Source organism: Pezoporus flaviventris, unplaced genomic scaffold (genome assembly GCF_033815535.1).
Source record: "Pezoporus flaviventris isolate CSIRO_AGI_PZ_B2104156 unplaced genomic scaffold, CSIRO_AGI_Pfla_v1 ptg000007l, whole genome shotgun sequence".
NCBI classification, from domain to species: Eukaryota; Metazoa; Chordata; class Aves; order Psittaciformes; family Psittacidae; genus Pezoporus; species Pezoporus flaviventris.
In genome coordinates this window covers 43,908,958-43,929,766 of record NW_026892555.1, presented here as the reverse complement: position 1 = coordinate 43,929,766, position 20,809 = coordinate 43,908,958, and the positions used below count along the sequence as shown (strand labels likewise).

Genomic DNA, 20,809 nt, shown 5'->3' with positions numbered 1-20,809 from the left:
TTTGATTTTCATCTTTCATCTGTAAAACTCCCTTCTAACTCCAAAGCACTGTGAAAAACCAATGAATGGCCAAGGCTCAATAGTTAAGGTGAAGAATGAAATGTGAGATATGACTCTGAGTTTCCAGACTCTGGCAGCTGCAACTATCCTTAACATTACTTTTTCAGCTAAACAATCAGAGAACTGTTTCTTGAGAAGGAGCAGCACTGCTATATGGGAATGTTTAAAAAATATTTAGTGTTTTTACGTGTTTAAAATGGAAAGTAGCATGAACGCTTATAAGCCCGTAATGAAAGCTTCATAAGAACTTAATAGCCAGCACAGTCTCTACAAAAGCACAGGGGACTCTCACATGGCAAAGAAGAGAGGAGTTCTTTTACTCAAAGTATCTAATTCATCTGTATTGAGAACTCTTCCAGTGAACCAAGTTAAGATAATACAGTGACTAAAGATATGCATGTTTTAAACTGATGTGTTTTCTTTGAGCTAGTTCTGCTTTTTAAGTTTTGGTGTGAATCACTACATTTTAGGTTTTCAAAAAGAAACGTAATTCTTTATTACATTATTTTTGTGTTTCATATTGCACTGAGCAGTACTGTTAAAATCTTCAAATACATTTTGAAATATGAAAGACATGGAACTGATCACTACTCATATGCAGAAGACTTTTCCAAATATTAATAAAAATGTAATTTACTGAAACACTACAATGAAGGTAGGATTTAAAAACATGTAATACCTTAACAAGATAAAGTTTCTCTCTTTCTGTCATTATTACGCATTTACTATTTGGATAACTCAAGATTACCATGTGAAACGCTCTACACTGTATCTGAAACACTCTCTTTTCATAGTCCTTATTTTGCAATGTAATATACTATTCAGTTACATACTGTAGTCCACAATGTCCCTAGCAAGGCTGTTATGATCATGTTGTGTTCAATTAACAATAGTGGGCCCTGGTCAGGGAAGGCTAAAATAATGTTAATCATGACCAGGCTGGCTGATGTCATGGCAAAAAGCTAAGACAAATATATCCATACCTTACCCAAAAGGCATTTCTTATACCTAGATTCCAAAACTCTGTTTCTCATTGATGAACACACATGTGTTCTATTATTCTGCACACACTTCGCAGTTTCCGTCCTGCAAAGATTTTAAAACACTTAATTCACCTTAATTAAGTCCCTGGGTACCTCATGTGGTGTGAAGTTTATTTTGTCTACTTACAAGACTGGAAATCAAACTACGTTTTAAAGTCAACATTTTCAAACTTGTATCATTTCCTTCAGGCACACAAACCTAGGAATTAGAGCACTCATATACGCGGATTCATTTTCAGAGATGCTGAATACCCATCAACATACCTAAATCCTACTCACTTCAAAGCTAGCAGCAGATGTGCATCAGGCTAAAACTCAGGTTATGAGTCTGTAGTCTAAACTAACCATGAATACACAGGGCAAAATGCTGAGCTGAGGAGAGTTTATCAACTCACAAGGAAGCAGTAGAAATGACAGTAACAGACCTCAGTACTCCTGATAATCACTCCCACCCAAAGCTCTTTCGAAACCTTTCCATTAACTTTGTGTTAATAGAAAACACATGAATGGGAAATATTATTCTTGAACATTGTTTTTCTTTGTTAGCATATCCATCAGTCTTGCACTGATGGTCTTTTCTTATCTGGGCAGTTAGTAGAAGTTCATTCTACTAAGGCTGGCAAGAAAACTAGCCCCAACAACAACAGGTTTGCTCCAGACTCTTCCAGTTTTTTAAACAATGCAGTAAGGCTTCTCTCTCTGCATTAGCAAACACAAAGAAACGGAAAGAACGCAACAATGAAATGGCAATCCTGTGGTTCTTAACACACTTGGTGTAGTGTTACACATCAGAAAGAAAAACTGCACCTTAGATCATAGTCATCAGTTAAAAAAAAAATCCACAAAAAATAACATCCCCCCCCCCCCCCAACTATCCAACTATACCTTTCTCAGGGTTATAATAGAACCAAAAACCTGGAATGTTAATTCTCTTTTAATATGTGCTATCACTTTGAGTACGGAGCGAGCCAGGTGGCTTTTCACACCAAGGACCTCACAGAGATGGAATGCCTTGCTCCTGCTTGAGTGCTGACCTTAAACACAGCAAAAAGCCAAACTGAACTTCAGGTATTTCCTCACTGAATTCAGGCACAATTAAACCCAGGCAGAAGACCAGCCCTGGTCCAGCAAGAGCAGGTGAGTGGGTGGTGACATTTAATTACAACCACAAATCTGGTTATATCGAAGGATTGAGAAACTGGAGGCATGAAACAAGTAGCAAGAATCTCTGAAATAGTGGCTGTATTAACCTGAAGCAGAAACAAAATATTTCAGTGAGGTTTAGATACCAACCTCAAGGTAATACACAGAGATAAATACACCTTCCCAATCAGCATTTCAGTTACAGACCTTTTGTTTGTTAGCTGTAAAGACTTAATTTAATCTTCAGAAACTAGGCCAGTCCTTAGCAACCTTTTTCTTGTAAAAAGGCACCTGAAGGAGTGCTGTGTCCAACAAAAATGTAACGGAGACTCTAGTTGCAGTCTGCACCTTTGAACTGATGCTGCAGGCACCCATTTGCCTGTGACTGAAGGAACTGTTCTGCCATCACAGAACACGTGATGAGATCTGCGACAACTACCTTCCCTGATCCTGGATAGGCATTTCAGTGCAACAGAAGTGTCATATGAAAACTGCTTATTTCAATGGATTTTGGCCACAGCTGACTGCAAAGATAGCCATGATTAGTAACATGTGTTTAATAGACAGAAAATACCATTATGTGGCAGTTCAACTATGAACTTGATGAAAGACATAAAATACAATGTAAAATTTATTTTGGATGGAGAGATTTTGTGAGGTTTTGCTATCGCATAGGATGAATTAACGAACACCACAACCTGCAGGTGAATAGGCATCCAGAATCTCTTCCTAACCCTACAATACTGCCAGGGGAAGAACTGAGCTCTCACAGCCATCAGAAGTCCTGCAGATCAGGCTTCTGCTACACCTCTGGCCCACCAGGAATATTCTTCTCCTTATGGGCCTTAAAGACCTTACAGACCTGAAAGAGTATTTCAATTGTATCAAAACCTAAAGCATGCTGAGGTCTTCTGTAAATTATGATGAAGAAATTATTCATCTCTTAGGTTCAAAATACATTCAAAAACACGCAGAATGTATGAATGATGCTTTATTAATTGATTTTTTCTGACTCTTCCAAGGCACACCCAAGGCACAACTGAAAGAATGTGAAAAGAATTTCTGTTTATGCTGTACCTGAAAATCAGTCTTATAATTCATTTTAGCGCCATGCAGATTTTGCTTTTCATCTTTTTCATTCCCATGCTTAGCAGAAGGCCCTGAGTACAAGTCTTCATTGCAGCAGACCACACCATAGCATTCACTGAAGGGCTTCAGTGATGCCCAGGACACACTTTCTCTCCTGCTCATTTAGTACGTGTTGCTGACCACTGACAGACTGAAGTTTAGGAACAGAAACACTAAGCCGGGAATGATTTGATGCAGACACTGTCTTGGTTTTGTCCTCTGAATTGATTCGATTTCCCCCCCCCCAGTGCACTCTTTTTTAAATAAATGAACATTAAAAAAAATTAAACTCACTGTTTGCTCCAACAACAACCTTTCCTTTTTGTCTATCTAAAAAGCAGACGTCTAAGGGTAAGTGAATCCTTTTGTCTGACAGGCCACACTTAACTGTTGCAAAGTTACCTGAGAAGTTAAAAGTTTCCTCTATTTCTACAACTGCCAGTTTCTCATCTCCCTATTAAAATAACTTAAAGTCTACTTGGAAAAACTGATTTTTCTTTATGAATCCAACCCCACTGCTGTTACTAGTTTAGCACAGTCCCTAAGCAAATCTTGAAGAGCTGCAGTATTTTTTTAGCTGGAAGTTTTTTAAACTGAATGCCCCTTCCTTTTGCAAGAAGAGCCTCTGAGCTAACACGTAGCTTAGGGGTGGGCAAGTACCCTGGGAAAGTGGCATTTACCATCAGCGTTCCTTTGGGAGGAACACATAGAAATGTCCTTCTCATCTGTCTCCCTGTATTGCCAGCTTATTCTTCTTGTTGACTGGAGACTGGTACAATTCCCCAGAAAAAATGCTCAATAGCTTTCCCATATGGAATCTTGCCAAGGTTGCTGTATTGGTACACCAAACTGTTGTTCCTTACCTTGAAACAGACTTTAATACATGTGTTGCCTACGTGAGATCATGAATAGTACTTGTATAGTGATAATATCTATACAAATAGATCATTTGAACACAAGCCGCTAAATTCACTGAGATCTGAATGCTAAAGATATTCTTACTAGCCACACAGTGACTATCTGAAGCATTCTAAGGGATTTGAATAAAATGAATTTTACTAGCTAAACTTCTACTGGTAAAGAAGTCCCAAACCCCCATGTGTCACCAATCTTACTGGCAAAACTATAAAAACAACTGATTTTCCGTATTGTTGGAAGTTCTGAAATGCCTTAAAGAAATTTCCTTGATCCTGAATACTTTCAAAAACAAAAATAAGGAAAATGTCAAAGCTATTTTACCTTTTCTTTTTTTTTTTTTTCTTTTGCAATTTGCTTTCCCTTCCCTACCTCCTTTTCTGCCTGTTTTTTTGTTGTTGCTGTTTTCAAGAGAGGTGGTAAAATTTAAATGTTTGCAGAATGCTTCAGGGTACTCAAATCCTCATTTTTCCCTTAGGAAGTTTCAATCAACTCTTCTTTTTGATTTTCAGACTGTGAAAAGTCAGTAAGGTCCTTTTTTTTGTCTGATTCTGTATCAGATGTCCATGATGGCAGGAGCTCTCTGCATCAGAGGCTGTGCTCTCCCCAGCTGAGGCTCCTCCTTAGGAAGCTGAGGGGCAGAAATGCAAATTTCCGCTTATGACTAGTTACCTTTTCCAATATTTGGTTGGGGTTTTTTGTCTGAAGGGAGGCAGCAGTCAGGGGAAGGCAGGAAGAACCAACTGTGGCACCAACTTCTATTTACTTCCAGCTTCACTGCAAACCGTCTGTTTCCATTGAACTTGGCAGCTGATAATACTTGCTCGAAGTTTATTGTCTGCTTTCCAAGAACATGGCAAGAAGTGTCGACTACTAAGTACGAGGCATGACGATCCTTAAAGAATATTTCAGGGAGGCAGCAAATATTAGAAATGATGCCAGGAAGTATCTACTAATGAATTTCAACTCATGACATTCTTTAATTTCTTTAGGTGGTCCTTTGGTAAACCTGCAATACCACTCAGGATCTGCTTCAACAAAATCAACAACAGAGCTGTTTATGGAGCACTGGAATCTAGCTCAAAACTTTCACTCAGGATTCCTATTAACTTCCCTGCTCATTCTTTTCAGGACATGTTGTGCAAAGGGTAATAACAAACTTCAGCCTGATTTAGAAAGCTGCTCTGATTTTTAAAACATGGAGCTGTCTGAAAAGAAAAAGTGGTGTTTTTACAGATTATGAGGATTTTTTCCATAATGTGAGCTTAATAGAACCAAAGCTATTTTTCCCGGCAGACTACTTTCTGCTGATTTTGTGGTCTATGTTTGCTTTCCTCACTCCCCTTGCCTCCAAGGCTCAATATACTTTCTCTTCAAGTACAAATCCAAACAATCACACCATCACAGCTCTGTTCCATTTACTGCTCAGCAGTTACAGACCTAGAACCTCCATATTCTCCTGCTACAGGGAAAAAACTGAAGTGACACCAGGCCACAAAGTGCACCACCTGTGTGACCTATGCTCTCTGACAGAAAAGTCCTGAATTGCGCTAGCAAAGCACGGGCAAGACTAGCACAGGCATGTCTCATGGGAGACAGACCTGTTCTTTTAGGGACCAACAGGATTTGTAAATGACCTGCACAGACAGTTGCAGGTGGTAGAAATGGGCATTTTTGCTAAAGTACAGAATTAGAGAATGAAGTTCCCATTTTCACAGGCTCTTTGCTCTTAGTTTGAGTGGCTTGGTAATTTTTTTGTTTGTTTATTTTAACTTAGTTTTCCCTATAGAACAAAGAGGCTTGAAATTCAGTGAAAGATTTTCCTTCTTGGAAAACGAGTTTGGAGATGCAGATACTTGAAGCTGCTTCAAGTGCTAAAAGGGGCAGAGTGTCAGAAAGCTATGGAGCAGCACATCCCAGCCAGCTTCAGCATGGATCTGGAGAGACGAGAGATCCAGAGCAGTCAGCATTGGAGTGTGAGGTAGGAAGCCTGGCAGAAAGGGGCACTGGGGGGGCAGAGGCCATAGCAGCAGAGGATTCAAGAGAAGGGACAGGTGGAGGTGAAGCTCAGGTAGGCACATATGGCAAACAAGGCAAGTAGCTGAGACTAACTAGGATTAAACTGACTACAAGTCTGTGGTTCATTTCCCCACAGCCTCTACTGTGTCACTCTCCCTTCTGCAGCTCACCTGAGAGTCCTGACAGGTACAATTTCCAAATATTAATTCAGACATGTCAGACCTGATCTAAAGTAAACCAGGGCCTTATATTCACTTCATCTACACCACAATGCAAATGTTAATAATTAAGATATATTTCAAAGTATGTTTATTTCAATGTCAATTGGGGTCTGAAATATTTCTCACTTCCAATTAACCCTGAGTATGAATATTAGCTGAAAATCCAAATATTGGTGTCAGGGTCACAAAGGGACAGGCAGGTAGCCATTACCAGAACACACAACAATGTATTTCAGTGAAAAAAAACATGCAAATCCTTATACAGCCATCAAACAAGTCCTACTGAGATATTACAAAAATTTCAATTGAAAATTAGGTCAAATTGAACTACAGTCTGTGAGGTTTGTAGACAAAATAGTGTGTTCAAGAAGGAAACTATTTAATTACCAAGGGATGTAACCAGTTTCTTCAAATTTTTAATCTCTGCAGAAAGTAAACCAGACTGGGTACAGAAGTCTTCCACATAAATGCTCTTGTTTGATGCTACTTAGCAGTTTACGTTTTCCTTCTTCAACAACATTTACCACCTTCCTACTGAGTGAAAACTGGCCATATCATCTTCATCACCTATCATTGTTTAACTTGCTGCCACTTCCACTAAGTGGCATCCACTAACACTAAGCAGCGTGGATGACATTCTCTCCCCACTGAAACTGAATTAAAATAAAAATCTCTACAGTTAGCTTTATCAGGACCAGAATCTCTTCTAATCTCCCCAAAGTCTAGTAGTCCAGGGAGCAAGAACTACAGAAAAACAGCTAGGTCTGAACATGCTGGGACTTCACTGAACCCAGAAAACAGCATGGTCAGGCTTAGCCTAATTACCTCTTATTTTCCTCCTTTCTCTCTTTCTCTTTAATTCCATATTTCCTGCCTATGACCTTTCCCATCTCCATCAGCTGGTTGACCCCTGTCCATTTTTCTTCCCCCACATCTGAAATAGCTTTTCCAGACACCGAAATACTCATCTGTTATTGACAACAGATGCTGTTTCTGATAAGAATTAGGGTTTTTTTTTTTCCCTTTTGTTTCATTCCCTTTCTTCTTTTTATTTGCCAGGGTCTTTTTTGTTTTCCTTGTCTCCTTTCCTGTCTGTTATTCTATTCTTTCACTTTTGTCCCCTTAAATCTGTCCTACTCTCTCCTTTCCCCTCCTTTGTATTGCTTTGCTTCCGCTACTTGTGTCCTGTTTCTCCCTTGGGGTATCTCAATTCCTTTGTTTTTCTGCATCTTCCGCTCTCTCCCAGCTTTACTTTCTTCATTCCCCTCTGCCTTCAGGTACCTGATGCAGTTGTGCCTGCAAATCCTGGAAGCAGCTGACCAGCCCAAATGAGAAGAGCTGCGTTATGTCCTGCACCCAACAAACTCCCAGGCCACAAGGGGATGCTTCCTCCTACCCTGCCTTCCTTCTCATATCTGTCTGGAACACAAGTCATTCTAAATAGTTACAGGCGAGTGAAACCATAAAATCAGAGCAATGTTCTACAAAAAGGCAACAATATTTAGGTAAATCATTTAACAATAAGCGCTGTAATGCAAGTATTTTTCTATAATGCTCCTTTCTCTGTCTACAGCTACACTGTGCATGAGCACAAGCAAAATTAAAGTAAAAAGCCAGGCGTTTGACAGAGGTGATGTGTTTTTAACCATTTTCATTGTTGCAAGTAAACATGGGAGCAATAATAATTCTCACTAGCTCACTCATTTTTGAAAGTGACATTCTTCCCAGCAACATGGTAATGCTCTAACCCAGAACTTTTTAAAAATTGAAAACACATACTGTGTATTATATAAAATATATTACAAAATAAAGCACAGAGACATTTTAATCAACTCAATACTCCAGTGAAGTCCAGACAGTCAAATAAATAACGGGAAGGAGAGCATTCCTCTATCTAAATTCATTTTAGTCCCAGAACTACAGACAACATGACACAGCACAGATGTACCTACGTCTCTCAGGGACAGACAAACATCATTTAAGCCTAACACTCAGGGTCACCACAATGGGTGGTGAAATCAACTGGGATTTTTCCTACTGATGTCAAAACTGACTGTGCCTCAAGAGTCGGTCAGTGATAGCAGTTTGTGCGCTGAGGCCCTGCTGCAGGTGACTGTCACAGAGTTAACAGAATTACTTAGCTTAGAGCAGAGCACCTGATCAAGTGCCAGATTAGAACCAAAACACACACCTGCTGTGGTGAAGTCCTGAACCTCGGTATTCACGCCAAGGTTCACAAGTCAGGAGCGTCATTCCTCAACTTCTTAAACTACGATTGTCTAGTTGCTGTACTTTGAAACATAATTTTACAGATTGAGGGCATTCAGGCATTACCTTCTCTCAGGAAATTTCAAGGGAAAATAAATTTTCTCTCCCTGCAAGTAAACAGTGTTTTTCACTGAGGCACAAAAGACAACCCAGGTAACTACTAGCCCCCCAGTATCACTTGCACTGCAGGCTCTGCATCTGTAGCACAAACTTTCTAAGCAACCCTGCTCACACCACACAGACTAGTTTTATGATCCAAAACTGCTTTCCTCCAGCCCTGACAACAGTAAAAACTTGTGTTTGTCAGAAAACCAAGCACGTGGGATTTACCACATAAAGAACAAGTTTAAAGAAATAACCAGTGTTAACTTCACAGTTAAAACTTCCCATTGTACTTATTTTAAGAAATGTAAGTGGCCTCAGTTTCAAAGTACTCCAAAGTGATAGTGCAGAAACAGGTATGTACATATGCATGTGTACACGTGTTTTTTTAAGCAGTATATTACAATAAAACATATGTTCTTTTGAAAAGGCAAAAAAGGTATCAGCTGGTTCTGAGTGTGATACTCCTCATTTCTTCAACACACAGTAAGCAGGTGGCTGCACCACTGTGCTGCTTCTATTTCTCACCAACCCACACCAAACTGTGCAGTAAGTATTATGCTGCACAAGAGGAACAGTTAATCTCTTCCTAAAGACATGTGAATATTTTATGAATGACCTTTCATTAAACTTTAAATTCCAAATTACCAAGGTCACTGTTGCTCACAAAAGAGGTAATCAAAGTTTTAAAGTCCTTGCTGTTAAAGATTTCCTTCTGCAAATCAGTAACTTCAGGAACTCTAAAGATTTTGTTCCTTACAATAAAATTTTACTGAATGAATGTCAACCTGTTCAAATTACAACTTTTAGAGAAACTATGAGTAACAAGAAGGATGTGTCTGGAAATCTCTAGTCTTGTGTATGACTTCTTTATTCATGTTTAAGAAGGCATCTGAACATTTAGGCAGCCTGATGAAATCTTAAAGTGATTAAGTTTCAAAGACGGGCCTTTGTGACCTTTATGAATTCCCAGGAATATTATCCATGACCAAAACCGAAAATATACCAATCGCATCCTGTATCACAGAGCATTTCAGCATCTCTCTTCAACATTTTAGTATTTTGAGTAAGTTCTAATGCCTCCTCATAAATAAGAGAAATCCAAATGGTTTTGGTCTAATTTCACCACCACCAAAGAACCCAATCAAGAGAAACTAGTTACGACGCTGTCATTAAACACACATTAAAGTTGAGAAGGTGAACCTTAACTATGGTTAAGGGTCTCTGAAATGCCACTGTCTGCACATATGTGCAGACCTATTGCAAATAAACCCCATGGTATTTGTGGTATTTGAAGTCCCCTGTAAGTCATTAAGTAAGCAAAACTTAGGTCTACATAAAGTGGAACCTTTTGCGTACACTCCCACTTACAGGGGAAGCCAGCTCCCAGCACAAGGAGTATCAGATTCTCGCAGCATCCATGACACTTGTAAGCATTCAGTGGTCAGAACACCACTACATATCCTTCAAATGACATGGACCACTGAAGCTGGAAGGTATCTTCACTGAACCAAGCCGGCTGGTATCTCAGCAATCCACCAGGACACAAGCCCCGGCATTCCTCCGCCTCAAATGCAGCACCTCGACCAAGGAGGAAGTGGTGGGTTTTGCATTTTTGAAAGTCAACAGTTTTGAATATTGAAATGCAAAGGGTATGCACCAGCTACAACAGTGGCGTCTCAAAAACAGTTTGCACTGCAAAATGCTGGTATTTATTTCTTACTGTAAGGTTATGAGTGAGAACTGGTTAGACAGCAAGGTGATAAGCACAACAAAACACTAATAGAGCGAGCTAGCCAGTGATAATGAAAGAAGGCACAGCATTTCCAAAGTTAAAGCATCAGGGTACCAATTATATGAAGATATAAAGAATCCTCTGCATTAATGCTAACAGAGCATATTATCTAAAATATTTAATAACATCCTAGTTTTTCTAGCTGCTGTTAAGTCATTAATAATATCCACCTATTAGTTAAAAAGCTGAATAATACAAAGTGGGCTTTGATTTCTGCGTTACTGTGCCACTGTATAATACCAATGGAAAATGGTATTATCTTTCTATTCATTGAATGAAATGAAGTATAAACGTTATTTTAAAAGGAGAAAAATAAATACCCCCTTCATTTCGGGTATATTTACTGCTCATTAAACTACATGCTGTGCTTTCACTTCCTAACACCAACCTCATATTGTCAATCTTTGACACCATGATTTATTAAATGAAAATAACTGACATGTCATAGACGTAAGGGCTACGAAGTCACAAGTTTCCATGCACAATACGGACGTATTGTCCAAACACCAAACACTGGGATGTGCACAGATAACGGAGTTACTGATGAATATAATTAATTAGATTTAGAGCTCGGATATTACAGTTTAAAACACCCTGAGGATGCAACTCCTTGTTAGGAGTAACACTGTGGGGGGAAATACAATAAACAAACGTGGCCTACAACAAATACCACAACAGGTTTCCCCACGCACGGTGACACCTCACATTCACACGAGCCCCGCGGGCCGGGCACGATGGCTGAGGGCGCCGCCACCGCCGCAGGCGCGACAGGAGGCCGGGAAGCGGGGCGGGTACTGCCGCCTCCCAGGAGGCCTCCCGCCCCTCAACGCTGCCCGGCGCCGCGCTGCCTGCCCCTGCCCTGGCCGGCTCTCCCGCCGCTCCGGAGGGCCGGCGACCGCCACCCCCCGGCCGCAGCGGCCCCGCCGGGCCGAGGGGAAGCGACGAAAAGTTTGGCGGCACCGGGGGCGGGTGGGTCGGCTCGTCCCCGCCGCCGCCCTTTAGCCGGTTCCCGGCCCGGTCGCAGCCTCCGCGCCGCCCCCCGCCCCACCGGCGGGCGCCCGGCCCGGCCCTCGCGCGGTCCCTGCCAGCCACCGGCCCGCTCCCGCGGGGTCTCCCGCACTCCCCCGCAGCCAGAAGCCGCCGAGGGGCGTTCGTGAGGGAAGACCCCCTCCCCCTCCCCCCAGTCTTCCCGGCGCCCCCCTCACCTGCTGGCCAGGCTCTGCCGGCAGTGCTGCCTGAAGGGCATCAGATGATAGTTCATGGCGTCCAGCAGCAGCTTCTGGCACACGGGGTCGGTGCGCATGAAATCCACCGACTGGACCCGCTCCACCAGCTCAGGAGCCGGGATGAGGGCGAAGCGGAGGCGCTTCATGAGGTCCGGGGCGTACTGCATGCGGGTCTCCCGGTCGTGCTCCAGCCAGAGCACGGACATCTGAAAGAGCGCCAGCTCCGACTCGACGGGGGGGGGCAGCGAGTCAAGCAGGGCGCGCATCTCCTCGAAGTTGAGCAGCAGCACGTCCTCCACCAAGTACTTGTTGGCCAGCTTTTTGGTCTCCTCCAGGCCGTGCAGGGCGGCAATCTTGCACACCTGCTTGTAGTTCTGCACCGAGATCTGGTCGTTGAGGAACTGCACGCACAGCTTGGTGACCTGGGGGATGTGCAGGATCTTGCTCACAGACAGCACCTCCTCCACCGTGTCCAGCGAGAGGGTCACGTTGGCCGTGTACAGGTACTCCAGCACCAGCCGCAGCCCGATGGACGAGCAGCCCTGCAGCACCAGGTTGTTGATGGCCCGCGGACTGGCCAGCAGCTTGTCCTCCGGGGAGGAGGATGGGGTGCCAGGCTCCTCCTGCGGCTGCGGCGGCGGCGGCGGCTCCTTCGGCGGTCCCCCGAGCCCGTCCTGGGCGCCGGGCCCTAGCCCCAGGGCGTGGGGGTGCCCGCCGCTCCCACCGCCGCTGGAGAAGAGGGATCGGAAGTACTGGGAGCAGGAGGCCAGCACGGCCTTGTGGCAGTGGAACTGCTGGCCCTGGGCCGTCAGGGTCACGTCGCAGAAGAGCTGCTTCCTCCACAGCAGGTTGAGGCCGTGCAGCAGGTTGTCGCTGTGGCTGGGGTCGAAGGTGGACGTCCTATCACCGGATCTGGACATGGCGAGCGGCCGCCGGCACACCTGCCTTTTAAACCCTCCTCCAACCTGGGCAGAGGGGTGGGGAGGAGAGCGGGGTGGGGGGACACACGGGACGACACAGTAATAAACACAAGAGCTTTAGAGGCCCGGAGGGCGCATCCTGCCGTGCGCGCACGGGTGGCGGGGGGATGCTGCCGAGGACGGGCTCCCCTCCGCCTGCCGAGCCGCCCCCCGCCCCGGGCAAGGACGGGCTCGTCCGGAGGGGCCGCAACTTGGGAGGGCTGAAGGAGGTTTATTTTTTGCCCCCCTCCCCCCCATACACACACCACCCCTTTCTCCTCCCTCCTCGGTGCAAACCGGGCTGCTCTCCAGGGGAGGAGCAAGGAAGCCGGGGACGTTCTCAAAGCTGAGCCACCTCTCCCACGCGACCAAAAAAAAAACCTCGACCCCACCAAGCACCCAAGCGATCAAACACACACAAAATAAGCCCTCCAAACTCCGCGATGCCAAGAGAAACTACCAAGTGACTGAAACTGCCGGGAAGGCAGCAACCAGCCCCGCCGCCTGCCCCCGGCCCCCTCCGCCCGCTTTGCCAACTCAGCGCCGCCGGGACCCGCTTCCTCTCCGGGGCCGGAGGGCTGCGTTCCCGTGGCGGGGGCCCCGGTGCTGCCAGGTCCTGGAGTTGAGCCCCACTCCCACCGCGGGGCTTTGCAATACTTCGTACACTGGGGCAAGTGGGGGGTGGAGTGGGAGCGGCAGCCCCGGGCCCGGCGAGGGGCTGCCCGCCACTGTCCTGCCCGGCTCGCTTCTCCTCGCAGCAGACGGCGCCGCTGCTGGAACTCCGGTAACTACGTGAAGTTCAAGTTGGGGGAAGGACGGGGAGGCGGGCAGGGAGCAGGGCCCTGCCCGGCGGCCCCTTGGAGTGACCGGGCCCCGCCGCGACCCCCGACCCCGTGCCCGTCCCGGGAAAGGGGGGTCAGCGAGGCGGCCCCGAGCTGCGGCCGCACCTGCGGGGTCTGCGCAACCACCGACCCGCGCTGGCCGCATCCCGCGCAGCGCCGCCGCCGCTGTTCTTCCTCCTCCTCCTCCTCAGCGGGATCCCGCCGAGACCTGCTCCTGCCATTGCAACGCGCTCAGTCGCTCCTTAGCAGCGCTGGGCTTCCTCTGCCTCCCTTCACCCCCGCCTCGCCCCATTTATCGGCACAGCGAGGGGCTCCCTCCAGCCGCTTCCCCTGCCCCGCCGCCGCTCAGCCCCGCTCCGCGCCCCGCCGCCGGCTACAGAAACCTCCCGGAGCCTCTCCCTTTAAGTGGACCCGTCAATCCCCCCCCTCCCCACCGCACACACACACACATACATACATGCACACACACAGAGACATACACACACACACTCCTCCTCTTTCTCCCTCCCCTTCTTTCTTCCTCGTTTTGCCCATTTCTTGCAATCGGAGTTTATTCTGCAAACGCGTTCGTTACACAACTGCCCCCCCTTCACCCGCACACACTTCCAGCACACACACCGGCACACACAGGCACCCCTTTCCCCCAACAACAAACAAATCAGGAGACACGAGAAAATGCACAGAGACGGTTAGACACAAGGCCAGAAACTTACCTGCTCCACAACCAGCTGCCAAAGTAAAGGTTCACTTAAGCTCCCCCCAAAAAAAATCAATTGTCCTTCCTTTTTAAAGGTTTGCTCGCTCCTTCCGAAAAAAAAAAAAAAAGAGAAAAGAAATAAAGAAAAAAAAACACCAAAAACCTTCTGGTTCCCAACTCGGAGCAGTCACTCTTTACAATTTATTTTGTCGTACATCATTTGATCACCATGAATTAGCAACAGCAAGAAAATGTACGAGAGAGAGAGAAGGGGAGAGAGAGAAAGAGGGAGAGAGAGAGCGCAGAGCTTTCTGCAAGAGAAGAAGAAGAAAAAATGTACGTGTGACAAATTATGCTACCAAGAAACAACACATCATTATCCTTGGGCCTGGGGCTCAGTGAGTCGTAACGAGAGTAATAGGAAATCCACGGTTGGGGAGAGAAACGGTCGTGCATGGCCAGTGGAGAGAGACCATACAGGGGGATGGATGCTGGAGAGACTCGCAAAATTATGGCTCAAGGCTATTGTAAAAATTGTCGAGCGTAAATGACTGCGATTTCAAACATCTTTGGAAGAAAGAAGGGGAAAAAGCGAGCCCCCCCCCCCCCGCCTCCCTCCCTCTTGCTCTCCCTCTCTCTTCTCTCTCTCTATAAAGAACCGTCAAGTTTTAGTGCGCATTGCTAATTAGTCAATTTCTCTCTGCCTTCACAGGCTGGCGACTTTGCTGCTGAGCTGAAACTGCTAATTTCTGTGACCAGCTTTTTTCTTAGCTGTGATCTGGATGAATGAGTAGCTGTCTCACAGAGATGACAAAAATAAACTCTAATCCCCCCAAAAATTTCCACTACATCTTTCTCATGCATAGATTTATGATCTTCAAGCGCCTTGTGCAATATGCAAACTTTTTGTCTGCGAGTGTGTGTGTGCTGGGGGGGGGGGGGGGGGAGGGGGTAAGTCTGTTATATTCAGGTTTCACAGTATCTGGTTTGTGTCTCTACTCTCCCCCCACACCCCAAATGTGGTGAAAATAATGTCTGATTTCAGCACCCAGTATCATCACATACACCCCCTCGCCCCCACCCTTTGTATTTATATTATTGCTGTGACAGGATGCATCTCCTTTCCTTGCAAGTATGATGAGGCTGGAGGGGTGGAAGGGAGAGAAAGAAAGTGAGGCTACTAAATGGTGTTAGTGGTAAAACGTTCCCTTTACATTTGTTCCCCTGCACTGTTGAAGATTTATGATCTTGTTTGAAGGCATATTTTCTCTATCGTTTTGTCTGGTTAGACAACCGTCTCTGAACTTCACTGTCAGCTCTTCAACAGATAAGGGTTCAGAAGTCACTTTTTTTTTTTTATTGGAAGATTAGCATATTGTCAGATTTGTCTTTCAGTTTCAAGACTTTGTAATGCAGAAGCCTGAATCAAATGGCAGGAAAGCAGCTGCTATTTCACAAATGTAACCTTTCAACTTTCTGCCAGAGCTGATACCCTAGAAACGTGCACAGCACAGCCCATAGGTTGGGGCTTTGTTTTGTTTTTTGATCCTTTATAGTTGTAAGAAACAGAGGAAATTCTCATTGTAGACATTTGGGGCTTTTTCATTCCACCAAGGGGCATTTTGGTAGAGGACATGTTCTCCACACTTTATCTCATGATATATTGCACCCTCACATTTACAGCGCTGTTCGTCTGTTGTCAAACCTCCAATTGTCAAAAAAAAAAAGAAAAAAACAGAAAAAAAAAAAAGGTGGAATGTATGCCCTTGAATGAAATGCACATGAAAGGAGACAGGTGAGCACTTACAGGAAGTTTTATCTGGTGTAAAAGACTCAAGCCCCATCCCCTTTCCCAGATAATACTCAGGTCCTTGCTAATTAAACTGCACACCAGGAGTGGGACTTTGAATGCCAAGTCTCATGGTCTTTCTCTTTGACTTGGCCAAGGATGGCAATGAGGTTCCAGAGCTGGAATTGCTCAGGAATGCATAGGACTGGAACTGAAAGTCATCAAGGCAATTTTTGCTTTTATTTACTTTCTGGTGACCTTACAAAAGGTGTCCTGCCATACCTTTCTGGTTTTCCTCACCAAATAGCTCCCTTCCTCCTCCCTTGGACATCAGTTATTTCTGCAAGACATTTTCAAGGGAGATTAGGCAGCTGGTGTTTCAGGGTGTGGTATTCTTCCCAAAAGAATGACACCATCATATGCTGCCTCGCAAACCATGTTCTCTGTTTTGACCCTGCTGTGCCTCCCCTTCTTTCCCAGTTGTACCCTGTTGGCCACTCAGATTTTGACCCCGTTCAGGTTAAGAAAAACATGGATTATTATATGCTCCTATTTCAACAGTAGTTGGTATCTTCAGTGATGCGAGTTGTCTCTCAACCACAGTAGATGGAAAGAACAGTTTTTATATCATGCTTGTGCTGCTGAACTTTACTGCTGTAATGGTTGTAAATAATCCTCATGAGGTTTTGTATCAGTTTTCACTGACTGATGTGTCACATACTCTTACACCCTTGTAAGCTGCCAAAATATGTCTGTGCCAATGTGTAGCAAGTTTCTGGAACTAGCATACTGGTTTGTTTTCCTCATTAGTGAAAAGATCTGGGTAATTTTCATTTAACTTTGCTACATTAACTCAAGTTGAAATAAAGTTTAGTCTTACTTAAGTATATGATTTGTGGTCACTTACGAATTACATTGGACAAATGTTTCCAGAAGTCCTGGGTATGGTATTTCCTAAATTGGCTTGAACACTTTCAAAGGGAGACTTCAAAGTTTCTAACTCACTCATTTTATCTGCAGAGTAGAAAATTAAAGTTCATCACTTGAGACAACTATCAGAAGAAAATACCACGTTTTATTTCCTCTGCAGTTACTCTCAGACCTGCACCATGTAAAGTTATCAATTTTTTAATTTGGAGCAAAACTAGATGTACTTGCCACCTGGTTAAGCAGGGACTTCCTGTCTCTGTTTCGTAAACCTTAGTTTGTCAAAGACTTGAGGGAAACCCCTGGGAGTGAAGATCATCTCCCCCAGTGCACTGAACACCTGCTAACCCCTGACCCTTCCCTGTCATAGCTATAAGGCTCTATCCCTAAGCAGGATTTCCAAAGAACAGCAAGCAGTGTCCCATGCTTCCATCTTTTCAAAGCCAGTGTTTTAGAGATTCTGTGCTTTTACTTGTCTTCCTTTAGCTCATCTCTTTCCATTCATTCAAATTCCTCAACTTACAGAAGTCTCATCCTACTACAAGTTACAGAGGCTTATAGTATGGAGGTCAATACTGAACAAGGAACTGAATCACATCTTGCAACTAAAGGACTCCTCCTCATGCAGAAGAGGCCTTCATTAAGACAGTATAAGGCATTGTCATTAAAATTCCAGGTAAATAAGCAAGGTAAATACTTTTCAGTGAGAGTAATTATATAAAAAAGAGAAATTTAGAACTCATGTATTACCTGTGCTTGTGCCATGAAACATACCTCTGTACAACTGCTGTTTTGTGGGGATTTTTTGCAGATTTTATTGTTGCGACATACACTGATATCCTGGCACAGCTCATAAATAAAGTTACATGCACAGTATCCTGATTTTTGGGAACAAAAATAAGTGTCAATTCTGAACACCTGCCCCTTTGTCATTGAAACTACTGTCAGAAACAGCTTCAGCTGGTTCCCCTGGTTGGGGCACAGAAGTTGCCTTTGTGCATGTGGTCTGGCCTGTTGAACTCTCTCTCCAGTCTGCATTTCTGCCACTCTTGCATTTCAAATGGTAGAACAGAAATGACAGCACTCACCAGGGCCACCTGTATGTGGATGGGAGCTCTCATTGCAGGAAAAGAAAGTTCTCTTGTGGGGGGATTCCAGAGAAGTAAAGCTTACTACAGGTAAACTGAGTCATTTGTGTTGGGTAAGACACCATACTGGTTGTTTAGACAGATCTGAGCACATAGGTCCCTTCTGTAGTGCAAATACTATACAAATAGATGGGCAACAGCAGTACTGGCTGTTACCCATAATGCCAAACGTTGTATAATTCTTCCTTCGTTTTCATTCTGATGATGTTGGCAATATGTATGCTCACACTTCTGAAGGTAGATGTGGCATCACAGCAGCTCTGTTCCTGGAGTACAGATGAACTACTCAGTCTAGGGCAGGAGAGGAAGATGTGAAGAGGTTGAGGTGGTGGTTGTTAGAGCCAGGGCCCACAAGTCTGGATGTCTGGATTCCCACCACTGGCACGCAGTGATTGTACACTTCGGAGTTAGGGCCTGGGAACCACCCAAGCTCACAGGTACCTTGCTCCCCGAGGAGGCCTTTTCTCACAGAGGTGAGAGGTATTGCAAGGAGCTGGGAGGGAGAGAGATCAAAAATAAGTTATCTTGGTGTGGTAATCTAGATATAACAACCTTGACCGAGGTGCATCCTTTAATATCTCTGTGCTTCAGTTTAACAAATGCTAAAGAGAGTTGTCATTAGTGCAGGCCAAGGCTCTCCCAGCTTGTGGTCCATTGTCCCTGCTGAGCACATATGCCCAGCTCCACCAGCTGGGTATTTTGGAATGTTTACTCTTACACTTGCTATGCCAGTGGCTGCTGCAACCGTGTGGCTGTAGAGACTGGCACAACTGGCCCCAGAGGCTTCACAGGCATCCTGATCACCTGCATTGTGACCTGGTTAATCCATGCTTGTTTAAGTGCTTTCGGATTCCTCCAGGGATACTGACTGGTTTTATATATACATACAGACATATTGTGAGGTATTGCCTCTTATGTCTGGATGTATACATTCTGTATTACGAGAGTCATAATACCATTAAGAGTTCAGACTTTTGACCTGTGTAGCCAAAGTTCTGGTGGGGGTGGACTGAGAGCTTTTAAACAGGACCCTAAATGAGAGATTCTAAGAGCACCGAAAGACAAACTTCTTCCTCCTCTTACAGTCCCCAAAAAGGCAATAGTGTAAATGACATAAAAAAAAATAAAAAGTCATTCAATGCAATGCTGTGCAACAAAGATGACATGAATAAAGTTTGCAGGAAACCAGTAGATTCTGAAAAATCAAAATATAAGGTATTGCAAAGAGTTATTAATAAAACTGGGGGGGGGAGCAAAACTCAGAATTGTTAAAAGAAGCTGCTAAGCTTGGGGAAATTGCAATCTAAAAGCAAGGTGGATTAAGCAAATCCTTCTGTACAGAACCATGCTACAACTAGGAACCCTCTAACCATCACTCGGAAAAGCTTACGCTCTGGGACTTGATTTTCAGGTACATAATGCGAGCTTTAGTGATTGTGTCTGCATGGTACTCCCAGTTAAAGGATGCTTTCTTGTGCTTAAGTCCATTTCTGTTCAGGAAAGCATTTGAGCATTTTTTAAATAATATTCTTAAGTGTTTTCTTGAAGGGGAATGCTTTCCTCCCATAGGACATGTGTCTGCGTTCTTCATTCATTTTGGCATAATTTTCCCAGACTGGTGCAAGCAGGACCCATTGCAAAACTAGGAGGAGGATATGTTGGTGGCACGTGACACTGCAATTGTTCTGAAGTCACGATCCAGCTTTGTGAGGAGCCATCCCCAAGCGGGAGCGTGCTCCATCCCAGTTGCTTGGTTTCTTGAGGCGGCATTTTGAGGCACATAGGGGAAAGGGCAAGCTTCAGAGCAACAGAACTACCTGGATTGCAGTGGTTAGATTTAGAGCACATTTTTGTACTGAAGTAATACATAATCCATAGGTTTAACATGGCTCTCACAAATCCCAAGGGAGCACTAGCAGTTCTTAAAGGAGAGGAGTTGCAGAAAATTGTTTAATTCCCTTTCAAGAAAAGTCTGCTGACAAAGACTTTTGTTCTCCATCATATCTAAGTGCTCTGGGGACAGAAATTTTTCCAGTAGTGCTCTCTTTCAGCTGCCCCAAGATTGTCTTCTCCCTGTGCATGTAGCAGAGAGGACTCATTGGACATCATTTCCCTCAGAAAGAAATAAGGGTTTAAAATAAAAGGTGGTGTTAACTTTAACTATCAAGGTACTTACTTATTAACATCATTTTGGGGGCATAAGTTAAACCTAAGTGTAAAAAAGCAAAGGAAATGTGAGTTAGGGTTTATGGTCTCCCCTTGCTTTATTCCATCTTCGTAAGATAACACAGAGCACCTTCTGATCTTGCTGTTTAAATAGTAGGGCTGTGCTTAAATGGTACATTCTCTTTCTGCCACAGAGGGGAAAAAGGTGATCTCCCTCCACAGATCATCTATCAGGTGGATTCACCATTGTGAAATGTTGCTGCTTCTGCATGTTTCAAACTGTATTGTTAAAGTTGGAACCTGCTAACTCAAGTTAGGCTGTTTGCTGTGAGAAAAAATAAAACCCAACATAAAAAACCAA

The 20,809-nt window shown here is 44.4% G+C and overlaps 2 protein-coding genes across 4 annotated transcripts in view; one reads left to right on the top strand and one right to left on the bottom strand.

The window, feature by feature from the left end:
• The window catches only part of KLHL14 (kelch like family member 14), a 61,096-nt gene extending 46,568 nt beyond the window's left edge, over positions 1 to 14,528 (bottom strand). Inside the window, exons 1-2 of one of the 3 annotated variants that reach the window (XM_061448577.1) lie at positions 14,435 to 14,528; positions 11,900 to 12,885 (exon numbers count right to left, since the gene is read on the bottom strand). In XM_061448577.1, coding sequence (XP_061304561.1) covers positions 11,900 to 12,840 — 941 coding nt within the window. In that variant the 5' untranslated portion in view covers positions 12,841 to 12,885; positions 14,435 to 14,528. Of the gene's footprint in view, positions 1 to 11,899; positions 13,081 to 13,826; positions 14,086 to 14,434 lie in introns of those variants that run through there. The other 2 variants (XM_061448576.1, XR_009742554.1) reach the window with 2 other exon arrangements.
• LOC133266443 (uncharacterized) lies at positions 12,839 to 15,493 on the top strand. The gene is made up of 3 exons (XM_061447586.1): positions 12,839 to 12,914; positions 12,972 to 13,663; positions 15,131 to 15,493. Exons 1-3 carry the CDS (start codon positions 12,839 to 12,841, stop codon positions 15,206 to 15,208), a joined length of 846 nt encoding a protein of 281 aa, XP_061303570.1. The 3' UTR covers positions 15,209 to 15,493.
• Positions 15,494 to 20,809: the final 5,316 nt, after the last annotated feature.